The sequence below is a fragment of the Cynocephalus volans genome, chromosome 15 (assembly GCF_027409185.1).
Source record: "Cynocephalus volans isolate mCynVol1 chromosome 15, mCynVol1.pri, whole genome shotgun sequence".
Taxonomy (NCBI): domain Eukaryota; kingdom Metazoa; phylum Chordata; class Mammalia; order Dermoptera; family Cynocephalidae; genus Cynocephalus; species Cynocephalus volans.
The window spans coordinates 71,451,714-71,473,721 of NC_084474.1; the positions used below are offsets into that span (position 1 = coordinate 71,451,714).

Genomic DNA, 22,008 nt, shown 5'->3' on the forward strand with positions numbered 1-22,008 from the left:
TATTTGCATCATGATTGTTCAATTTACAGGGATTCTTTACTATTTTTTCCTAAAAAGTGAACATATGCAAATAAAAATTACAAAGACATATCTGAATTCAACCAAGCAAAATAATCACTGAAAGGTTCAAGTCTAAAGTATGTGGGTTAGTGGAATTTAAAGTCTCCCTACAAGGGTTAGGCTGATGCTGAGTTTCTTGGAGATAGTGGGGCATGAATATTTCTGTGGCACAGAACTTCATCAAGGGCAAAGGAGTAAGTGTTTCACCTTGAGGCCAAAGGCTCCAGTGGGGAGAGAGCAAGAAGGACACATTGGCTCATACCCTTAGGCTGGTATCAGTGATATGTGCCTTGAGTATGTGTCAGACTTGGGAGGGAGAGAAATAAACTAACTCCAGCCAGTCAAGACCAAGGTCCAGCTGCATGTTGGCCATCTGCAACTTTTCTCTCCTACTATAATTAAGGCTGAAAAGTCATTGGATATTGTAGGCATGTTTGTGCATATTTTCATTAGTGACTTTGTACTTCTAGTCTATTAATTTGAGAGAAATTAAATCTGGCCTCTTGAGAACATACTTAAGAATACTTTTTCCTTTAGTTCTTAAATTATGGAAAAAGCATGTCCTGTAGTCTTTCTTCTTCAATCACTGGGAGTTTAAAGCTGAAAAGAAGGATCAGGTCTTCAGGAAAAAAGTCTTGCCTCTGAAGTTTGGATGTCAGGTTATCAGGAGGGTGAATGGGTGACAGAGAGGAAGGAAACAGGAGGTTTACTTACTATATTAATCAGACTTTCTGGATGAGAGGTATAACTTCAGTTAACCAAAGTCTCTGTATTTTATAGCCAGACTACAAAATAGCCGACCCAATCTGCACATTTATTTTTTCCATCCTGGTTTTGGCCAGCACCATCACTATCTTAAAGGACTTCTTCATCTTACTCATGGAAGGTAGGAGTAATTTTATTATTATTCCCAGGATCAATGTTTTCTCTTTCCTATGATTATGAAAAAGAGTGGTCACAAGTCATTCTCACTGTTAATTTGTATTACAGGTTGAATGTCACTTATCCAAAACACTTGGGACCAGAAGTTTTTCAGATTTGGGATTTTTTTTTTTTTGGATTTTGGAGTATTTGCATATAAGATATCTTGGGATATCTTGGGTATGGGACCCAAGTCTAAGCATGAAATTTGTTTATGTTTCATATATACCTTATACACATACCCTGAAGGTAATTTTATACAACATTTTAAATAATTTTGTGCAAGAAACAAGGTTTGTGTACACTGAACCATCATAAAGCAAAAGTGTCACTATTTCAGCCCCCCAAGTGCATAATTTGTGATTGTTTGGCATCACCATCATTCTTATCTTTAAATTTATATGCTACTGATAAGCATTTTCTTGCATTTATTTATACATAAGTACTTAACAGTAAAAAAAAATGACATACATTAAATACAGCGAAAAAATAATGTTCAGGTGTGGAATTTTCCACTTGTGGCATCGTGCTATCTTCAGCAGTAACAAGAACAGGAAAAAATTGGTTAAGTCACATGTATGTCAGCATGGTGTCTGGGGCAGAAGCTGGGTACTTTCTGAAATCTAGATGCCAAAATTTTCCCTTATTTCTACCTTGATTTCTGTCTGGGAGTATGTTCAATAGATTTCAGCCAATGAATCTATTTTTCAAATAAATGAACCGGAGATCTTTTCTGTTGCATACAGCCCAAGAAGAACGCTAAAGTAGTCACGGTTTCATTGCTGTCTATCTTAACACTATGACAAAAGGAACTACTGAAAGACTGGAAGCCCAATAACAAAAAGTTTTGTATTTTGAAGCATTTTGGATTTCAGAGTTTCAGATTAGGGATGCTCAATGTGTCTAGAGAAAATTTACATTAATAAAGAGTTTTTGTGAATAAAATATTTGATTTTTATTCATATTGGAACAAATGGGAAGAACTGGCTTCTATTTTTTCTGTAGCAACTGTTAAATGACATCTCACAGTGTAAAAACAATAAATAAAAAAAGTAAAGATGGATATGGAGGGAGATACTACAAAAATATAAATTTATCTGTAAGTATATCTGGAAAAGACCTAATCTACCCCTCAGGTAGCATAAAACTTGAACGTTTTAGTCAAATCGTGTCACATAGTGCAAGAGCACCAGGATGCCCCTTTCTTTATTCGTCTGGCAGATGTTTACTGAGCTCTGACTCTGTGCTAGGTGGTGTGTCAAAGCCAGAATTACAGGGGTGAGCAAAGCAGAGACCAGCTCTCTCCTCATGGAGCTAATACTTCTGTAATTCAAATAATTGCACAGAAATAGAATAGTGGTAAGTGCTACAACAAGGAGGTGTGGTTCTTTATTGGGGATTTTAACGTGGCTGGGGAATAGGGGCAGTGGACACAGAGGCTTTGCTGAGGGAGTGGTGATTTCTGTCCCCCTCTCAGCCTGGAGTAGGATTTCATGCTTATTAACCTCATTCCCCACAGCCAGGGCCCAACCCTGACTGTTCTCCTGGGCTCATGGAATCCCTGTCTGGCTCCTGGGGTCTTCCAATCATCCAGGAGCAAGTGACATAAATAACCCTCACTCTAAGAAATTCTTTCTTATGCCTAAAGCTTACTGGCTGCCTCCCTTCCCCCTTCTGTATTCTGGTGATTTTCTTTCCATGTGGCATGAAGTGCTGAAGAACTGCTGGTTCTGCCCTTTCTAGGCCACATCCTGACTGGCAGGGTTATCTTGGAGAGGCACATCATGTAGTTGGAAAAACAAGGTCTTTGTATCAGACAAATCTCAGTTCAAATTCTAGTCATGCAAGTTTGCAGCTGTGGAACCTTAGACAAGACCCTCAACTCCTCCGAACTTCAGTTTTCTCAACTCGAAAGTGGGAATAGAACATCCACCCTTGTATTAGTCAGTTTCTGTTGCTTATAATGAAAAAGGCTGAAACTGGGTACTTTGTAAAGAAACAATATTTATTGCTTACAGTTTGGAGGTTGGGAAATCCAAAGTCCAGGGAACACTTACAGTGAGGGCCTTTTTTGGTGGGAACTTGAGCAGCACAGGGGGTATTACATTGTGAGAGGAGGCAGAAGAGAGAGCTGATCTCCTCAATGGTTCTCCTTCTAAAGCCCTCGGAGGGAGGTTACCATAGGTGGGAAAGGGGGACAGGGAATTAAGGGAAGAATTGGTAAAGGGCCATGAAAAACGATTACAATGTATAATGTTGATTATACTAATTATCCTGGTTTGAGCATCACGTATTGCAGGTATTGATTTTCAGCTCTGTACCCCAGAGGTTTGTACAATCAACTATGTTTCAATTAAAAAAAATAAAGGTGGATAGCAATATTAAAAAATAAAGCCCTCAGAACCATGCCAACAACCACCATTAAACCATCAATGGCATCGATGGATTAATCCATTTACTAGGGCATGGTCCTCACAATCGAATCATCTCTTCAAGATCCGACCTTTCAACTACTACAGTAGGATTTCCCACCCTCTTAACACTGTCACAGTGGGGAGCAAGCCTCACTGAATTTGGGGGGACATCCAATCCACAGCAACTCTCCAGTGTTTTGGGGACAATTAGATGAAACAAATGGCATAATATCTAGAACACAGTAAGAACTCAGTAAACATAAATCATCAGCTAGCTCTTTCAGTTGGCTAGAATATTAGAAATATGAAACTAGGTTATGGAGATGAACCTTGTGCTGCATATTTATCCTCACACCAGAAATTCCCAATTTTTGGCCACAGACTGTGGCTACAGCAGTGGCCAACTATCAGTGCTGATGGTCTCAGAAGGACCAGATAAGAGAGTCCTGCAGAAGAAATCCATCTTTATAAGCAGAAAAACTATTTAATGGTGCTTGAAATGGGAGAACTACTAACTCCTAGGGACATTATCTTAGTAGATGGAAATATATTAGAGACATAAAGTACTTGATTATATTTGCAAGGTGATCTATCTTTGTTATACTGACCATTTGTAATTGACACAAATGACATTATTTTCTATTCTATATTCCAGGAAAATAGGTATTATAAAGGACTTGCCTAAAATCCTTTAGACTAAGCCAGCAGTTCTCAAACTTTAGTGTCATCAGCATTTCTTAGAGGGTTTGGTAAACACAGATTGCTGAGCCCACCCTGACAGTTCTTGAGGTAGTAGGTCTTTCAGGGGATGGAAGGGGCAGGAATTTGAATTTCTAGCAAGAGGCTGATGCTGTTGGTCCGAGGACCATACGTTTAGAATCACTGGGTTCATCTTTTTATACCACTTAAGGGATTCCTACACAGTGGCATTGGGAATGTCATCTGGAAAGTTCAATCAGAACTACAGGTTTGTATCATATCAAACACCCAGATGATTGGCTGAACTTTTTTTTTGTCCAGCACATTTTGACATAAGGTAGACAAAGTCTCAGAGTGCTGTCACCTTCAGTAACAGCTCACATTAGTATTCACTGCTGATTATACATTTAAGGGTTTGTTCTTGGTGGGCAGCAAAATTGTTGGCAGATGACAGTGTTGACAACAGTGAAACAGATAATGGCGTCAGACGTCACTAACAAGTGAACTTTCTGGCTCTGAACATGAGAATATTTAGTTTGTTAAATCACAGATGCATCCATTTTCTTTTTTGAAGGGCAAGTGCTGAACTGCAGCTGTTGCTGCTATTACAGAAGTTATTGACTTAAAAGGAGATAAAAGACAAATTGGTATACAGTTTCAGATGACTTACATTCCACTTTTTCTGTCCCAGTATAGCCTTTCCCTGGTGATTATCTTTCTTATTGTGTTTAAGGAGCAGTGCAGAGACTGGGCTACGTCAGCTAATTATTGAAACTGGTAGGTAACTCCTTTCTGGAAGACACTTACTTTTTAAAATTAGCTTAGTATAAAATAATACTTAAACTTAGTACAACTTAAAAACAATATAGAAAAGTATAAAACAATAAAAAAAGTCTCCCCATCTTTCTACCTTTGATATCTCAGTTCCATTCTTCAGGATTAATACCTATTAATTAGTTGACATATATTTCCAAAGATATTTATGCATTTACATATATATACATATATATATAATTACATGATAGATATATGTATCTTTTTACATATTGATCCGTATTTTGTTCTGCACCTTGCTTTTTTCACTTAGAGGTTTTTTTATATTAGCACATACATATATATACCCCAATTCTTTCTCATAGCTGCAGTTACTCCACTGTATGGAAGTACTTGCTTACAATAGACATTAAAAACAATTACCACTCTTGTGAATATATATTTGCAGCACTTGTATGTCTGTGGAATGATTCCTAGAAGTGGTATTGCTGTTTCAAAAGTTATGTGCCTTTTAAAATTAAGTAGATATCACCATTTCTACCAAGATACCACATCAATTTCTTTCCTACCAACAGCATGTGAGAATGCTCATTCCCTCACATCCTCACTATCAATGGGTATTATCAAACTGTTGATTCTTTACTAACTATAGGTGAGACATTTTCTTATTGATTTTACACGCAATTCTTTAATGATAAGTGTGTTGAGTGGATTTTTCATATAAGTCTGGGAAGTTATTTTTTAAAACACCAATTGGAATAATTTTCTGGATACATTGATATTTTTTTAGACTTCTCCCCTCAGTAAAAGAAGTTTCTAGGGTGTGATGGAGCATTAAGGCCGGTGGGGGTCTGACTCTTGCTTGTCAACATTATTTCCTACAGTAAAATAAGTGATGGGACTTCTGTTTCCATAACAGTAAAGAGTTGAACAAGACAAGAGAGAAAATGAGTAGTAGGATCATGACTTCATTTCAAGGGTCATAGAAGAATGACAGATAACACACATTAGGCACAATAGTCAACTTTTTGATTGCCATACCTAGACTCCCCATTTGTATAACACCTTGCACTGAGAGCCTGGGTGTTAGAACTGATATCCCTGGCTCTACCACTTACCTGTGTAGCCTTAGCAATGTTTCCTAACCTCCCTAACTCCGATTTCCTTTTCCCCAGTTAAATAGGAGTTATAACATTGATAAATAGCTTGTAAAATTCCTATGACTATTAAATAAGATAATCACTATGAAGTGCTTAGCACAAACCTTGATGCATGGTAGGTTCTCCATAAAGAAGTAGGTTCTCAATTATTATTATTATTATTATTGTGTAATAATTTTACCCTTTCTGGGCATTTTACGGTTAATCTGAGACAAGGACTCCTTGAATCTGCTTCTAGTACACTAAGACTTTTGCTGCTTGTAGAGTAAAAGAACATGTTGAGCAGCTTTTTGTTACTTCCATGAAACAGTATAAAGTGGTATTAAAGTAGCTCAAACTGTAGGGAATTTTGAGTTAGCCACAAGGAAGAAATCTTCCGTGAGAAAGTTTCTTAAATCCCAAAAAAGGAGGGTGAAAAGTTTCCCTATTTCTTTAAGTAGGTGATTCTCAGCTCTGGTTACTCACAACAATCACCTGGGAAGCTTTTAAAACATATTTTTCCCAGGCTTCCCGTAGCCAGAGATTCTGATTTAATTATCTGGGGTTGGGGCTGGCTTTGGTTTAACATGTAGCCAGGCTTGAGAGCCACTGCAAGGTAGAGCTGCTCAGTGGCTCATAAGTGGCTCATTGGTGCAATGGTTCTCAATCTTGGCTGCATGCCAGAACCACCAAACGAGCACTGGTGTTGGGCCTATCCCCAGAGATTCTGATTTAATTGGTCTTAGTGAAACCTGATCATTAGGATTTCTAAAGCCTCCTGCAGTAATACTAACATGCATGCAAGATTGAGAACCACTCTGAAAACCTGTAGATTTCAGAGCCCCATCGTACTGCTACATGACTATTGTATGGCTAGGATTTCATAACTAAAGCCAAAGTGTTTCATTATTTTAGTTATACTAAGTTTCCATTTGTATTGTCCAGGCTAGGGCTCATACCCTTCAAACCCATTGTACAGACTGGGTCACAGACCCCTCATATTCCAGGCTGGGTCCCCAGACCCCTCACATGCCTGGCTGGATCACCAGACCCCTCACACACAGGTCCACGCTAGGTAATTGGGAAAGATCCCGGGAGCCATTGGCTGCTGACATGAGCTCAGTCCTCAAGAGTAGCAGCAGCAGCAGCTTGCAGCAGAAGCAGTAGCGGTGGTGGCCTCCTAGAGGGTCCCGGGGGCACTGGCAGTAACAGCCTCCCTCCAGCAGCAGTAGCAGCTTCCCTGTACCCCCCCCCCCGCCCAAGGGCAGGGTGGGCACTGTGGATCAGAGCCACTCATCCTTTACACTAAAGTCCATAACCCAGGACACCTGGGCACACATGTGCAATTACATTAGACAATAACCAAGGAACACCTGGGCACACATTTACATCAAATGCTTGGCAAGATTCTGAACATCTGAGGGGCCCTGACCATTTTCCTATATTTTCCCTACACCCATCCATAGAAATTTCCTTTAGGAGGTCTGAAATTGAGCAGAGACATATTTATTTTTAATAAACACCCCAGGTGTTTGTGGTGTGTGTGTGTGTGTGTGTGTGTGTGTGTGTGTCTGTGTGTGTGTGTGTGTGTGTATGTACTGAAGTAGAGGCTAAAAAAGAGTTGTGCTTAGAAATCTTTTCCACAGCATCCTCTCTCATCCTTGGTTGACAGGGATTTATCTATCTCAACAAACGGCTTTACCACTTTCGTGCTGTTTTTTACTTTTTTTTCCCCCCAAAATTCTTGTATTGCGTTGATATCTGTTTTACTATTCCAACTCACCATTGGCTCTGCTTCTGTCTCCAGAGTTAGCCGGAGCAAGCATTCTTATACATTCATATTCTCTTATCCTCTATATGACAAATCTTGCAATATTTGAGGAAAGTGGTCATACTTCCCTTAGCCTTCTCTTCTCCAGGCTAGAGACATCCAGTTCCTTCTGCACCAAAGAATAGCTGATTGGCTGCCAGGTTCTCCACCTCCCAGTGTGCCCCACACTGTCACTTTAGAAACAAGGGTGACAGTCAAACTATTACATTTTGTTTCCTGGATATTGAATGCTGGTGAATGTAGCTAAAATAATGGAAAACTTAGAAACCAAATTATAAGATGGCATTACAGTGTTAGAATCCCCTATTAACACAGTTCATTAAGTGACCTCTTGGATAACCAACTTTTGTATACAGTTTACAAAGAGTAGATATTTTCTGACTTGCTTTTCAGAGAACATCGTGGTCTACCTTTTGATCTTATCACCCCTATTTTACTATAAATGTGCTGAGCATCAGAGAAGTTCCACAATTTGGGTAAATTCACAATAGTTGTAGTCAAAATGCTAACCTGGGATTATTTGATACAAAATCCCATAATATTTTATCTTGCATTCCAAGTGTATGCAAAGAAAATTGGGAAAAGCACAATGAGTTTAATAATACGCCCTAAAAAGTAAGGACAATTACTGTTGTTTACTACAGTAAATTCTGAAAATATTCTTGGTCTGCGTCTTAGTCTATTTTGTGCTGTTATAATAGAATACCTGACACTGGGTAACTTATAATGAACAGCAATTTACTGGCTCATAGTTCTCGAGGATGGGAAGTTCAATATCGAGGTGCTGGCATCTGGACAAAGGCCTTCTTGCTGCGTCTTCATGTGGTGGAAGGCGAGAGGATGGGAGAGAAAGTGGAAGGGAGGGAGGGAGAGAGAAAAGAGGGGCAGAAAGGAGGAAAAAGTGAGCAAGAGGAGAAGGGAGAAGGAAGGAGGGAGAGACAGAGGGACGCTGAACTTGACCTTTTATAATGAGCCCGCTCCTGCAATAACCTACTCACTCCAGCATTAACTCATTCATGAGGACATAGCCTGATGACCTCTTAATCCTGTTACAGTGGCAATTAAATTTCAACCTGAGTTTTGGAGGGCACATTCAAACCATAGCAGTCTGTGAACTTTGGATCGATGGTAAATCCTTTGAAATTGTCAGGTGAAGCTGATTTGTAAACATTTGAATTAAGACATCAAGAAAGGGAAGAGCAAGTTGACGTTTCGGTGAGGACCTGGCAGCCCATTTAGTCATCTCGATGAGCTGCGGTATTTAACTGGATAACAACAGCCCTTCACTCTTTCCTTATGTCAGGTGTGCCAAAGAGCCTGGATTACAATGGTGTGAAAGAGCTCATCTTAACGGTCGACGGAGTGGAGTCTGTGCACAGCCTGCACATCTGGTCTCTAACAACGAACCAGGTGATTCTCTCGGTTCATGTTGCTACAGGTCAGTAAGTTTTATAAATAGCCTGGAAAAAGTTCAGTTCTTGTTAACTACAGTCAGTAATTTGCCTTCTTTTTGTAGGGCTGCCCTTAGTGTCTGTTGTCTGTCAAAACAACCGTTAAAGTATTTTGTACTATTGAGGGCCTTTGAAGACCAACTGACTTATAGATGTTGTCATAGCAACAGTGATACCGATGACAGACTTGGGGCTGACTGCAGAGGGCAGAGGATAGGCAGAATGAAGAGCTAAAGTACCACCCAACCTCATGGCCTTGGACTCTGAAAATTTGACTTTACCTCTTTGGCTTAGTGCCCCATCAGTCAAATAATACAAATGCGTTCAACAATTAATCTTTTTTTAAAAAGTCGAATCATAATCGATTATACATATTTATGAGGTACAGAGTTGGGTATCAATACCTGTGTACAATGTATGATGACAAAGTCAGGGTAATTAGCATGTTCATCATTACATAATGTAATCATTTGTGTTGAGGACATTTTATTTCCTCACTTCTAGTCATTTGGTAACATGCATTAAATTATTGTGTTAGTAGGAATTAATAGTCGGTCCTTCATTGTACAGTTAGAAATCCTGTAACCATGTGAGATAATTCTTAGGATATTGGTTTATGCTTAAAACTACTGTTTCAAGTAGAAGGTAATTTTGCCTATGATATTGTCCTAGGGCAGGGACAATAGGTGGTGAAAGGTCTTTCACTGCCTCAGAGGGCACTCAGGCCAAGGGTGATATGTTAGGCTCAAAATGTCTCAAGAAATTACTTAGAAGCAGGGGACACAAACATCAGTGACAGTCATTTGAGGACTGTGCTTTCTCAGACATCCTCATCTTCTCACAGGGCTCGGATCTGGCTCCAGGGAATTTATAGTATTCACTAGACCAATATTTCACTGCAAATGGAAGAATCTGGTAAACAATCAGGTTTCTACTGAGGGGACTTTATAGTCTCCTGATACCATTCGGGACAGGAAAAAAGATGGCAGTGAGGGTTGCTGCTGTAGGAAAGGTCTATGGGGAGCTCTAAATGCTTCCTAGTTCCTGTCACTAGGCTTGATATAAACTCTGATGACAGATAAGGGCTGCAACCCAGAGATCCCTGGAGGCTGGTGTGTGTGTGTGGGGGGGGAGTTGGGTAAGAAATAATAGTTCTGGCTTAGCTTTTTCCAGGGCTTGTCTCCTCTTCCATTCTCCTAGGAGTGCCAGACTCCAGAGATAACTGTGGGCAGGGAGAATTCCCATAGCGACAGGGCACGTTGCTGTGCTAGAACTTCCCCCTGCCTTGTCTTTGTGCATGTAGCTGATTGTCAGAGCCAACATGGCCTCTTCTAACTGTTCTGCCTGTGCCCCCACAGAATCAAAGACAAAGCACTTGAAGCTGGAGTCTTAGCAGTCACCCATGTGTGTGCAATCAGTGCTAATCTTACCATGGTTCTTTATCAACAGCAGCCAGCCAGGACAGCCAGGTTGTTCGGAGAGAGATTGCGAGAGCCCTTAGCAATACCTTTACTGTGCACTCACTCACCATTCAAATGGAATCTCCAGCTGACCAGGACCCTGACTGCCTTTTCTGTGAAGACCCTCGGGACTAGCTCAGTAACACTGTGAGCTTCCCACATTTGATAAGCGACTGTATGCTGCTGTGCAGTTTCTGGAACCAAAAGAAGACATTTGAAAAAGTCATGACACAGCAATGCACATTTTATTCTTCTTTATTTAGCTCCATCCACCACGAATGACGACGCCTTTAGATCCATCTATCAGTTGGATTACATACTCATCAGTAGCTGTGTTCAATTACAGGAATGTGTGTACAGGTTAATGCTAACTGGGGCTGAAATAACAGCTGTTTATAACCACAAGCAATGAAAGGTTCACCTCCCTTCAGTAATGCATCCTGAGGATGAGTGGATAAAGTTGAACTCAGGAAAATCTTATCAGGAATCAGTGGCAAGAACAAGTAGTCACAAAAGTCCCCCAAAATATGAGTAGCAAAAATAAGAAGAGCCACATCACGGATAAAAGAGAATCTGGATGCCTAAAATCCCACTAGAACTCGGCTCTCCCACCAACCTGTGACATGCATGACTTGGGGAAACATTTTTGTCACTATTTACTGAATGGTGTAGAAATTCCTCTCTCAATTTTGCATTGAATTTTGTTGTAGTATGTCTGAAACTATCACATTATATTTTACTTCTCTGGATAAAAGTTCTGGACAAAAGAAAAATTTTGAAATTACTGCTATTTGGTTGTTTTCATATGGTGTAACAACCATAAAAAGAGGAAGCACAGAGAGGCAGAGTACTTATCCCAGGTCACATGAAAAATAATTTATTCAATGAATTAAGAACTCACAGGTCTTGAGTAGTATTTATGGAACACCAGCTATTGCCCAATTACTGTACTGGGCTATTTAAATGTGTCACCTCATTACATTCTAATGACAACTTTGGAAAGTTGGAATTAATGCTATTATTGCCAAGATAAGGACATCAGACTCAAAGAAGCTGAGTAACTTAACCAATGTCATTTACTTATTCATTCAAAAAATATTCTTTGATAGTAGTTGTGGACTGAGAATTGGTGAACCAGACCAACATGGCTTTTGCATCATGAAGCTCTTTCCATTCTGTGAGGGAGACAGGCATTCCATGAATAAATACACCCAACAAAACAAGAGTACTTCAAAAAAATTCATGGAAAAATAGAATTAAAATATAATATGAATCTCTCCATGAACTTTTTGAGGTACCTTTGTATACTACAAGTAGTGGCAAGTGATACGAAGGAAGAAAGGCTGATTTAGATAGGAGGAGAGGAAATACCATCTGAGTTGAGATCTGAACAAACAGTAGGTGCTAGCCAAGTGAATTATAGGAGTAAATATGTTCTAGAAGAAGCAAGAGCATGAGTAGACACCCTGAAGAAAGAACTCTTTGCATATGAGGAATTGAGGAAGGCCCTTCTGGCCAAAATGTAGTAAAGAAAGGGTGAATTAAAGGAAATATACATGAAGCAGGAGAGAGAAGCAAGGTCAAGTCAGTAAGGAGCTGAGAGCCAGATCTTTTTTCTCTAAAAGCCCATCTATGCTTTCTCTTTGAACTCTTTTTTTTCCTGTGGCTTTTTGACCAAATAATCTGCATTAACTGTGAGTCATTATTTCAGAATTGTATGCAAAAGATGAGTCTACATTCTTCAAAAGAGTTGGGATAAATAAATTGAGTTTAAAAGCAAAGGACCAACAGTGTTTCCTTGAGGTATCCTGTCCCAGGTAGCCCTGAATTTGACCCTGTCTACACAAGAGTCCGGTTAAGGAAAGAGAACACCTGAACTAACTGAAATGGTTATGGGCTGACCTGGCAAAAGATCTTACTCCAGAGATCTTGAGTTATGCCATTGGCAATGGGGATAGGAAAGGAGGAGATCGAGTGGCATGGGTGAAATCAACTCCGTGGTAGAGGACTGAACATGCACATGAACATGAGAGGAAATTAGAGATCATGGGTTCTGATAGAGTTTGGATGTGTTGTCCCTCCAAAACTCATGTGGAAATCTGATCCCCAGTGTGACAGTGTTGGGAGCTGTTTGAGTTATCGGGGTGGATCCCTCATGAATGGATTAATGCTCTCCCTGGGGGGTTGGGGGTAGTTCCCCCAAGAACTTTGTTATTTATGGGACCCTGGCTCCTCCCCTCTCTCTCTCTTGCTTCCTCTCTCCATGGGATCTGCTTGTACCTGCTGGCTTCCTGTCACTTTCTTCCATGAGTAGAGGAAGCCTGAGGCCCGCACCAGATGCAGCTGGCCCAGAATTGTGAGCCAAATAAACTTCTGTTCTTTATAAATGATCACGTGTCCTGTTGTAGCAACACAAAACGGACTAATACAAGTTCCATCCCTTTCTGCTTCTCTTCAGATGTCTGACCACGAGCTGGTTCTCAATTTCTCTGAGCTTCAGATTCCTTATCCAAAAATGGGAGGTCTTGGTGATGGGGAGCAATAATCAGCTACAATGTATAGCGACAAAATAAAATAAAAAAATATATATATATAAAAAAAAATGGGAATTCTATTTTCATCGAAGGGTTTCTCTTGTAATGACATGAGATAATAAATGTAAAGAAGAAGACTCATTGTATGGTAAAAGTAGCGGTAAATATTTTCTCTAACATAGAATTGGAGAGTAAATGTGCTCTCCAATCCAGTCAGCACTATCAGTATTCTGGGCTGGATCATTCTTTGTTGTGCAGGGTTGTTTTGTGCACTGTAGGATGATTAGCAGTAGCCCTGGGCTGCTCTACCCATTAGTCACACTCCCCACTCCCAAGTTGTAATAACCAAACACACACACACACACACACACACACACACACAAAAAAAAAAAAAAAAAAAAAGAAAACTTACAGGCTTTAAAAGAAGAATGGAGGTTGCCTGGCATGTGGAAACTTGGAGGCTGGGATGGCTGCCTTTCAACAAGAGGCCAGCAGGATTAAAAGAGGTAACTTGAGGCTGCTCCATTCACTCTGGGATCACTTCTTCCCACTTACTTTCCAGATTCTCCATCAAGGGGGCAGGAATATTTAATATGATCTGTCTGAGGCTAGGACATTCTTTGGGCTAAGTTTTATGACTAGACAGAGTTACTGTGTCTTACAACCAGCTCTCTCTCTCTTTTTTTTCCTACTTGCTTCCTTGGTAAATAAACCTAGGCAGAATGTGTCTCCCTGAGCCAGGCCCAGGCATAGTTCTCTCCTTTTATTTTCTAGCTCCTCTGAGCACAGAGCTAAGTGGATAAATTAGACCCTTTCTGCAGATCTGGCCATCCATCCCTCCTTCTCACTGACTCTTTGCACAGAAAGAATTAAATGTACTGTTATCAAGATCTAGATTTAAATACCTACTAGAAAAGAAATGGATGGCTCACTTCAACCTCCAGCCCAAGCAGTGTGTTCCAAACCATGAGGTATTTCACTGGATTATTGGATCCTGACTTAGATATTAGTGCAGTTATATTTTGATTCATGTTCTGCTATTATTCATTGAATGGCTACTTCTCCAGGACCCCCACAGGGAAGAGGGGCAGTTGGCTAGACATCACTCTATCATTCTGGGACCTTGATCATATGATACCATCTCACTATCATCTATACTTCAGCCCTTGCTTCTAACAAGGAGAAAGAGCTGCTTAGGGGAGGAGTTAATAAGTTTCATTCTGAATATGTTAAGTCTGAACATGTAAATATCTATCAGACCTTTGAATAGATAATTTCTTGGGATTTTTTTTTTTTCTGGTCTGGACTTGGACATAAGTATGAATATACAGAGAGGTCTTTTACAGCCAGTCTTTATTTCCCACCACATTTTGGCAATAAGTCCTTCCTATTTTTAAATTCTAACCTGCTTATTGCAAAACTTTATAAAATCAAGATTCAAAACAAAATATTTTCACCTACTAGAATGCTCAAACACTGGGGCCATCCAAAGAATATGGTTGTAGAAACCCAGAGATCTTCAAGAAGAATCTACAAAAACATCCTAGTTGACCCTAGCAAGTTGGCGCCACAGATAAATTAAATGTTCACCTGCAAGGAGGAATAAAATAGATGTGATTAATCCATTCAGTCCACATGCATGATCTGAGCCACCTGCCTTGTTCTAGGCATTGTGCTAAGCATTGGCGCTATTAAGAGGAATCAGGCACAATGAATGCTTTTAAGTCCTGGTTGAGCGTAAACTAAAATGAAGATGTTCAGCCAACATCCTGGAAATCCCAGGTCAATGGGTCTGCTTTGGAACCTGAACGTCTGCATTTTTTTTTAAAGTTACCCAGAGATGGCTCTAAAGAATAGCCAGAGTTTAGATGAACCTCAACCATAGGAGGTCACTGAGCAGGGGAGTCAGACACACACATAGACAACGACAACAGTATCTTGAATTGTGAAGGTGTGGGGGGTAAAAAGAGAAAGTAATGAGCATTGCTGAATGGGTATGGTGGCTTCATGTCATTGAGGGGATAGCCATGCTGGACTTCGAATTACATATGCAGGTTCTCCAAGCAGATGAGGAAGAGGAGGACATTCTAGACAAAAGGAAACCATGTTCAAGGCATGCTTGTGTTTGTTCATTTTTAATCTGAAAAGCAAATATGCGTGGAAAAGGAAACTCTCTGTGATGTTTAAAACTATATAATTTTTGCAAATTTATAGTTATTAATATTATAGAAAGCAGGAGTTACATCTTAGGTGATTTTTTATTTCATGTCAGCCTCTAGCAAGGTGCTGAAAACCTAGCAGGCATTCATAATTATTGAGGCAATGACTCTGGGGCTAGGTGTGGGCCTCATCATTATCTTCCATTTACATTTATATTTTTCTGAAAATTCGAGGGCCAAGAAAACATTGACTTTGATGGAGAAGGTCACATCTGTGCCATGTCTGCAAATCAATCAGCACCACTGAAACAGCTACTTAGCATTCTACGGACAGCTCCTCCTGCTCAGTGGAGACAAGTACACGTGTTCCCCACCTCAATGCACACACTTAGGCAACCAGGTTTGGAGTGGCTCAGGTTCCTAGCGTCTCCTGCCACATCTGGCTCTCAAAACAGAAGGGAGAGTTCATGCCAAATCATTTCCTCTATCTCAAGGGCCACCGAATGATTTTGCTTTTTGGCATTTTGTGCAGACAGAACCCTGAAACTCGGATGACCTGGCAAACACAGGTTCTAGTGTAATGTTTGCTTCTGCTTCCTTTTACAAACCACATTTAGGTTTGATTTTATGTCTAAAATGCACTGAAAGCCAGGTAATCATAAAGTGGAGAGATTTGTATGTCAAACAGAGGAAGTGTCCCACTGCCCTTGGCTATTTCGGCTATTTCCCTGAAATTCTACTTTTTTAGTTGGCAAGATTGAAAACTTTGGATGGCTGATGTTTTTGTTGCAAAGTGAAAGACAATTTATAAGGGAGATTTTAAGATGAAAAAGCAGATGCCACCAAGGGGCTTTATGTACCGTCCATCAGTTTTGAAGTCCTGACTCTCTTTGCCCTTTCCCTGGTGTGGTCAGAACTCCAGGTCATTGAAGTTAGTGGAATAGTGCAGGACAATTCTTTACTCTGTGGCATTGTATTCTGTCTGGCTATTGAGACATTAATGATCTTTTATGTCTTTCAAAGCAATGTGCTTTATTCTCCTGAGTACTGAAATCAGGTCAACTTTACCACCACCCTCCATCTTTAATATGCTTCTCTGTCGACCAGCACCCAGTTAAAATTTATCTAAGGCTCTACAGTGAGGTTAGGGCCCATGAAAGAAATTTATGTGTTCCATATGTTTAGGTACAGATGGGAAATGAGAATGTTGAAGGACATGAAGGAAAGGATATTTATATATTAAGCATTGGTTCTGAAGTTAGATTGCCTGAGTTTGAATCTTAGCGCTTCCCTTTATTAGCTCTGTGACCCCGAGCTAGTGACTTAAATGCTCTGACCCTCTTTTTCCTGATCAGTAAAACCTCCCTATTCAGGTGTATGAGAATTTTATAAATTAGAACACTTAAAGGGGTTTGACCTGTGCATATCATGCAGTTAACATGCACTACATATGAACTACTACTATTATATACAAAAGTAAGTGGCACAAACAGAGGCACATTGTAAATCACTCTAACCTTTACAAGATGTGGAGTCATCAACCCAACTCCCACAAGCAAGAGGCAAATTTATTGGAGAGAATTAAACAGCCCTTTCTCTAAAATGCAGCAACTGAGGCTTGCTGAGATAAAGACATTTACTAACAGAGAGTTACCTGGTGAGGGAGTCATGGATCAATTAAAATAGTTGAATCCCTTTCTGATAGTTTCTGAAAATTTCTTTTTTCTTTGAAGTAAATGTTGAATTAGTCACTCAAAGTACATTTGTTAACAAGAAGTACAACTCTCCAGTTCAATGAAGGCAGAGCCTTAGGTCTCCCAGGTCTTACTCTATTCTGTAAGATATCACTTCTTTGGCTTTCTTTCCTTCTTCTGGTTTCTAAATTGCCATTGGCAAATTTGGATCACTTAATGTCTGTTAAATTTTGTGAACCTACAAAGGCCTTTAGTGCTCTGGTGTCAAAAAGAAAAACGTGCTCCCAGGCATATACATTTTATCGATTCCTGGAGAATGTTGCTTTCCAGCTCCACCCCCACCCACTGAAATACGATCCAGAACACCAGCAAAGAGACAAAAGTTTTCTTTCCTCAATTAGCTCTAAAGTGCCTTTAGGAAATAATTTTCTCAGCTCAGATCCCTGCATTCCCTGTTTTGTATCACAGGGCAATCTGTTTAAATGACTAATTACAGAAATCATTAAAGGCACCTAGCAAATGTTGTGTTTGAATACCCATTTCCCAAGTTTTACAAGTCCTGTTTGGCTTGACAGTGATGAGGCCACTTAAGAGTCCAGTGAAGGCGGATGTTAAAAAAATAAAAAAATAAAAGGTGACCATCTGCGGTTCAGTTTCCTAACTTTGAAATTTCACACTTAGTGTTTGTCATTCTGGCACTGGGCACCTGTTTAAATTCTATTTTTAAATGTTAATGTATGTTGTTTAAAACAAAATCAGGAAAAGAGAGAATTGGGGTTAATTCATCATCATCTTTTTATCACCAAAATCATGGCAGAAAATGTTTTTCATGACATCGGTGGAGACTGTAACAAGAGTACTCTCTTCCACTCTCAATCTTTTAGGGGACAAAAGAACCAGGGAGCAAATTAGTCTAGGAGAAATAATAGATGATTTGAGGATCGGGGCACTTTTGAAATCATCCTGCTCATGGACATGAAACCCCAGTGGGGTAAGAGGTTGGTGGTAAGAGGCAGTGGTAGGTAGCCCTGGACAGTCCTAAAAAACAACCTTGTGCTTCATCAGCCATAAAGGCCAGGAAGTGATGAGAGATGTCAGACTGAATTGCACCCCCTGCAGGGGTGTCAGTCAAGCCCCGGAGATAATGTATTGAGATAAATGCCCCGTATTTCCTTTCTTCAAAGGGGTACCCATTTGCTAAAAACATTAATTGTCTTATTTACAGCCATTAAAACCATGCGGTTGTTGCACACAGTCCAATGATACCATCAAATGCTATTTCTCTAGATCTGTAGAGTTTAGGAGTGTTTGAGGGTGTTGCAGAAGAAAGGGCACCAGCTGTACTGAAGACATTGTAAACCGTGGTGAGTTAACCTGTGCAATGGAATTAGGATCAGATGTGACTTTGGGCTCTCCTTTGAAGTTAAACTACATTCTACAAATGGGAATTAGTAAGGATTTAATAAACCAATGCCCAGTTTCTTTTCCACCCCTCCCCCATTCTTTCAAAAATAGAGAGGGGATTTTATTCAGCATATACATGGGATTGATGAAAAAGAAATTCTGTTACTGTCCTATTCTCCACTCTAAAATCAACTCTGACATGGCAAAAATCCACGATCAGAAAAGTGTGAATACCCTGGGTTGGCATTTTTTTTAGAGCAATATTTTCTATGAATAATTAATGTCCTAGAAAGATGAAGCCTCTTTTTCTGGTTTCCACCTTTTCATAGAGTTCAGCACCTTGTATCAATTTAGATGGGGAAAGGATAGTTCAGATTTCCCTGGGTCAGGAAGCTCTGAATTCATAAACAAGATTCCCTTTCCATTCAATCTCCCATCCTTTATCAATGTAAAGCCACAAAGAGGATTTTTCGAGATCTTATATTAATCTTTCACATTGACTAAGAAGAAAGTTCTAAGGGAGGTACTGTGATCAAACACAGCTGATGAGGACATACAATTATTTTTTCTTATTATTTTGGTGGTTTTTAAACACCTTAGAATTTATCACTTATCCCTCAACTATGAGGATCTTTTTACCTAAATATAAACATTTTCACAGTAGTAGAGACACTTTAATGTATAGATTTTGAAGAAAACCTCTAACTCTGTATCCTGAGACTTCATTCATTCATTCATTTCATTTATTCAACTCATTTTAATATTTACTGACCCACTACATGTTAGTGAAGTGTCAGGGTGTACAATATTGCTTTAAATAAGTTTATATTAGTCCAGCAGACTTCAATTCATATCAGGGATTTAAAATATTGCTGAATTGCAATTATTGAGATGTCAGTGCCTGCATCGTATGATACCAAGTATTGGGCAATGATGTGAGTGGTAGCATTAGGCCTGGAATGTTTGTGCCAGGACAGATTTCAGAAATGGAGCTGAGAAAAGTTAGAGGGGAGTATGTCTGTGGGGCAGGGTGGGGTGAGATTAGGAGTTTGGTATTAAATAAGTTGAGTTATTAACAAACAAGATGTCAAACAGACAGTTGTTTATATGAGCCTACAGTTCAAGAGAGAAGTCTGGGCTGTAGCTACAAAAGTCATAGTCTTGTTGGGGCCATTCAACCATGCAGGTGTCCGTGGTGATGAAGCTTCTGCCACCTTGTAAGTGTGGATCTGGAACATTTAACCTCTGAGGGAACAGGGGAAGAGACAGGAGAGAAACACCGGCTTTTAATTGCATCATAAACTTGTCACCATGCCTTTTTAATGAACGTGTCTCACTTTTGCTCAGAGTCCATTGGCCAAAACTAATCATATAGCCCTAGCTTAATTGGAAGGAAGCTGGGAAACATAGGGAAGCGCATGGATTATTGGTGAGTACAAACTGCCACTATCTCAGAGAAAGAGGAGAGCATAGTTGGAGTGGCATACACGAGTGAGCGAGAAAGGACGAAATCTAGTGTATTAATAGTGGGCTTGGGCTGGACAGTGGCATTTACACAAAGAACAGAGAATCTAGAGTAATGGAATTCTGCTGGTGGGTGGGTAGATGTGGTGGAGGTGACCTGGCACTCTCTTCTGATTGTCTCAGTTTTCTCAGTGAGGTAGGAAGCACGGTCATCAGCTGAGTGTGACAACGAAGGAGGAGGTACTGGAGATTTAAACCAAGAGGAGCAGGAGTGAAATAGTCATCTAGGAGAGTGGAGAGTGAAAAGACTGTAAGGAAGTGGGATTGCCTGGTTGTGCCAGTTAATAAGCTGTTGTCTCTCAGCTCCCAGCTCTCTCATTTGTAGTTGTCTTCAAGATGCTGGGACAGGGAATGTGTTAATTAATTTCTCCTTTGCTAGCTGCTCCTTCTTAGGAGACCCTACGGAGAGATCAGAAGCCTAGAAGGAGAAAAAGGGGGCTTTCTTCTCATTTTGCTTTCTACTCAATCATCTCCTGATCAGTGTCAACACGGCAATGCTTCTTCACCCTGGCAGCAGCAGTGTGTTCTCTTTCCTGCAGTATTTCCAGCTTGCAGTTTACCCAACACTCACAGAACCAGCCTTATCACACCACCTCAGAGAAAAGCACCAGCTTCTTGGACTCTTTCATCAGAGATTCAGATCCCAGTTCCATGGTGACCTTCTCCAGGCCAAGATGCCAGCATCAGCTGATCAGTGCCTCCTGCTCAGAGGGCAGAGTTTTAGCTCCACTGAGGGGTTCCTTAATGGTTAGCTAAAATTGTAATGAAATATAAAATAATATAAATAAATTGATGTGGTCTCACTGGTCCTTATCTGATACAGTGGCTGTCTTAGCACCGGCAAGCTAGTCAACCTGTCTAAGCCTCAGTTTTATTCTTGGTAAAGGAATTAATAATACCCACTTTGGGATAGTTGTGAGGATTGAATGGGAAGCTGCATGTAAAACACTTGACGCAATGTGCTTCTTGTACCAAAGTTCTCAATAAATTCCAGTTATTGTTTTCGTTTGAGAACCTGCTCAGATGGCTCCTCATCCAGAGAGCTTTCCCTGATGTTCTACCCAATTCCAATCCCTCTGTCTTCACTGCCACCTGTTCCACTACTCACCTGCCTGTGCTTTGGCTTTTCTCACTTTGTGTGTTTCCCTCCTTAAAATGTGAATTTCTATTTGTCTTTGAATAATAACACTTAGCACAGAATAGTATTCAATAAATTATCTTATCTGGAGCACATATTCTCTTCTAGTCACCCTCAACAGTTATCAGTAGTGAGGCATTTTAATTCCTTCACATGTTTCATTACAAACACCAGATATCTGCATTTAAATTGTAGCCTTAGATTCACTCAGCCCCTCGTTCTATTCCAGTAGAACTTATTTCTAGCTGCATGGTTTTGGCCACATTAGGAAGTGGAGTTCAGTTTCTTCACAATAAAATGGGGACAATGACACGATATCACAAGGTTGTTGCTATCATTAGATAACTAATGTGACACTCTCAGTCCAGTGGCTGGCACAGAGCATGGACTGAGAGCATGAAAGTTTCTTTCTCTCTGAACTAGATCTCTGCTCTTAAAATATGAACTTGTGGACCACACTGATAGTATCATAGAAGGTGTGAGTTCTTAAAAAGAAGAAAGATGGACAGACTTATTTGAAGAATTAAGTGATCAAAATATACCATGAAAAATTTTCTGACCCTTATCAGAAGACTTTTAAAAGTTAGATTCTTTCTTTCTTTCTTTCTTTCTTTCTTTCTTTCTTTCTTTCTTTCTTTCTTTCTTTCTTTCTTTCTTTCTTTCTTTCTTTCTTTCTTTCTTTCTTTCTTTCTTTCTTTCTTTCTTTCCTTCCTTTCTCTCCTTCCTTCCTTCCTTCCTTCCTTCCTTCCTTCCTGCCTGCCTGCCTGCCTTCTTTCCTTCCTTTCTCTCTCTCTCTTTCTCCCTCC

At 40.0% G+C, this 22,008-nt stretch overlaps 1 protein-coding gene across 1 annotated transcript in view; it reads left to right on the forward strand.

Moving 5' to 3' along the window:
- Positions 1-10,884, forward strand: part of SLC30A8 (solute carrier family 30 member 8) — a 54,786-nt gene extending 43,902 nt beyond the window's left edge. Inside the window, exons 6-8 of the mRNA XM_063080121.1 lie at positions 841-946; positions 9,142-9,276; positions 10,739-10,884. Coding sequence (XP_062936191.1) covers positions 841-946; positions 9,142-9,276; positions 10,739-10,884 — 387 coding nt within the window. The remainder of the gene's footprint in view (positions 1-840; positions 947-9,141; positions 9,277-10,738) is intronic.
- The last annotated feature ends 11,124 nt before the right edge of the window (positions 10,885-22,008 follow it).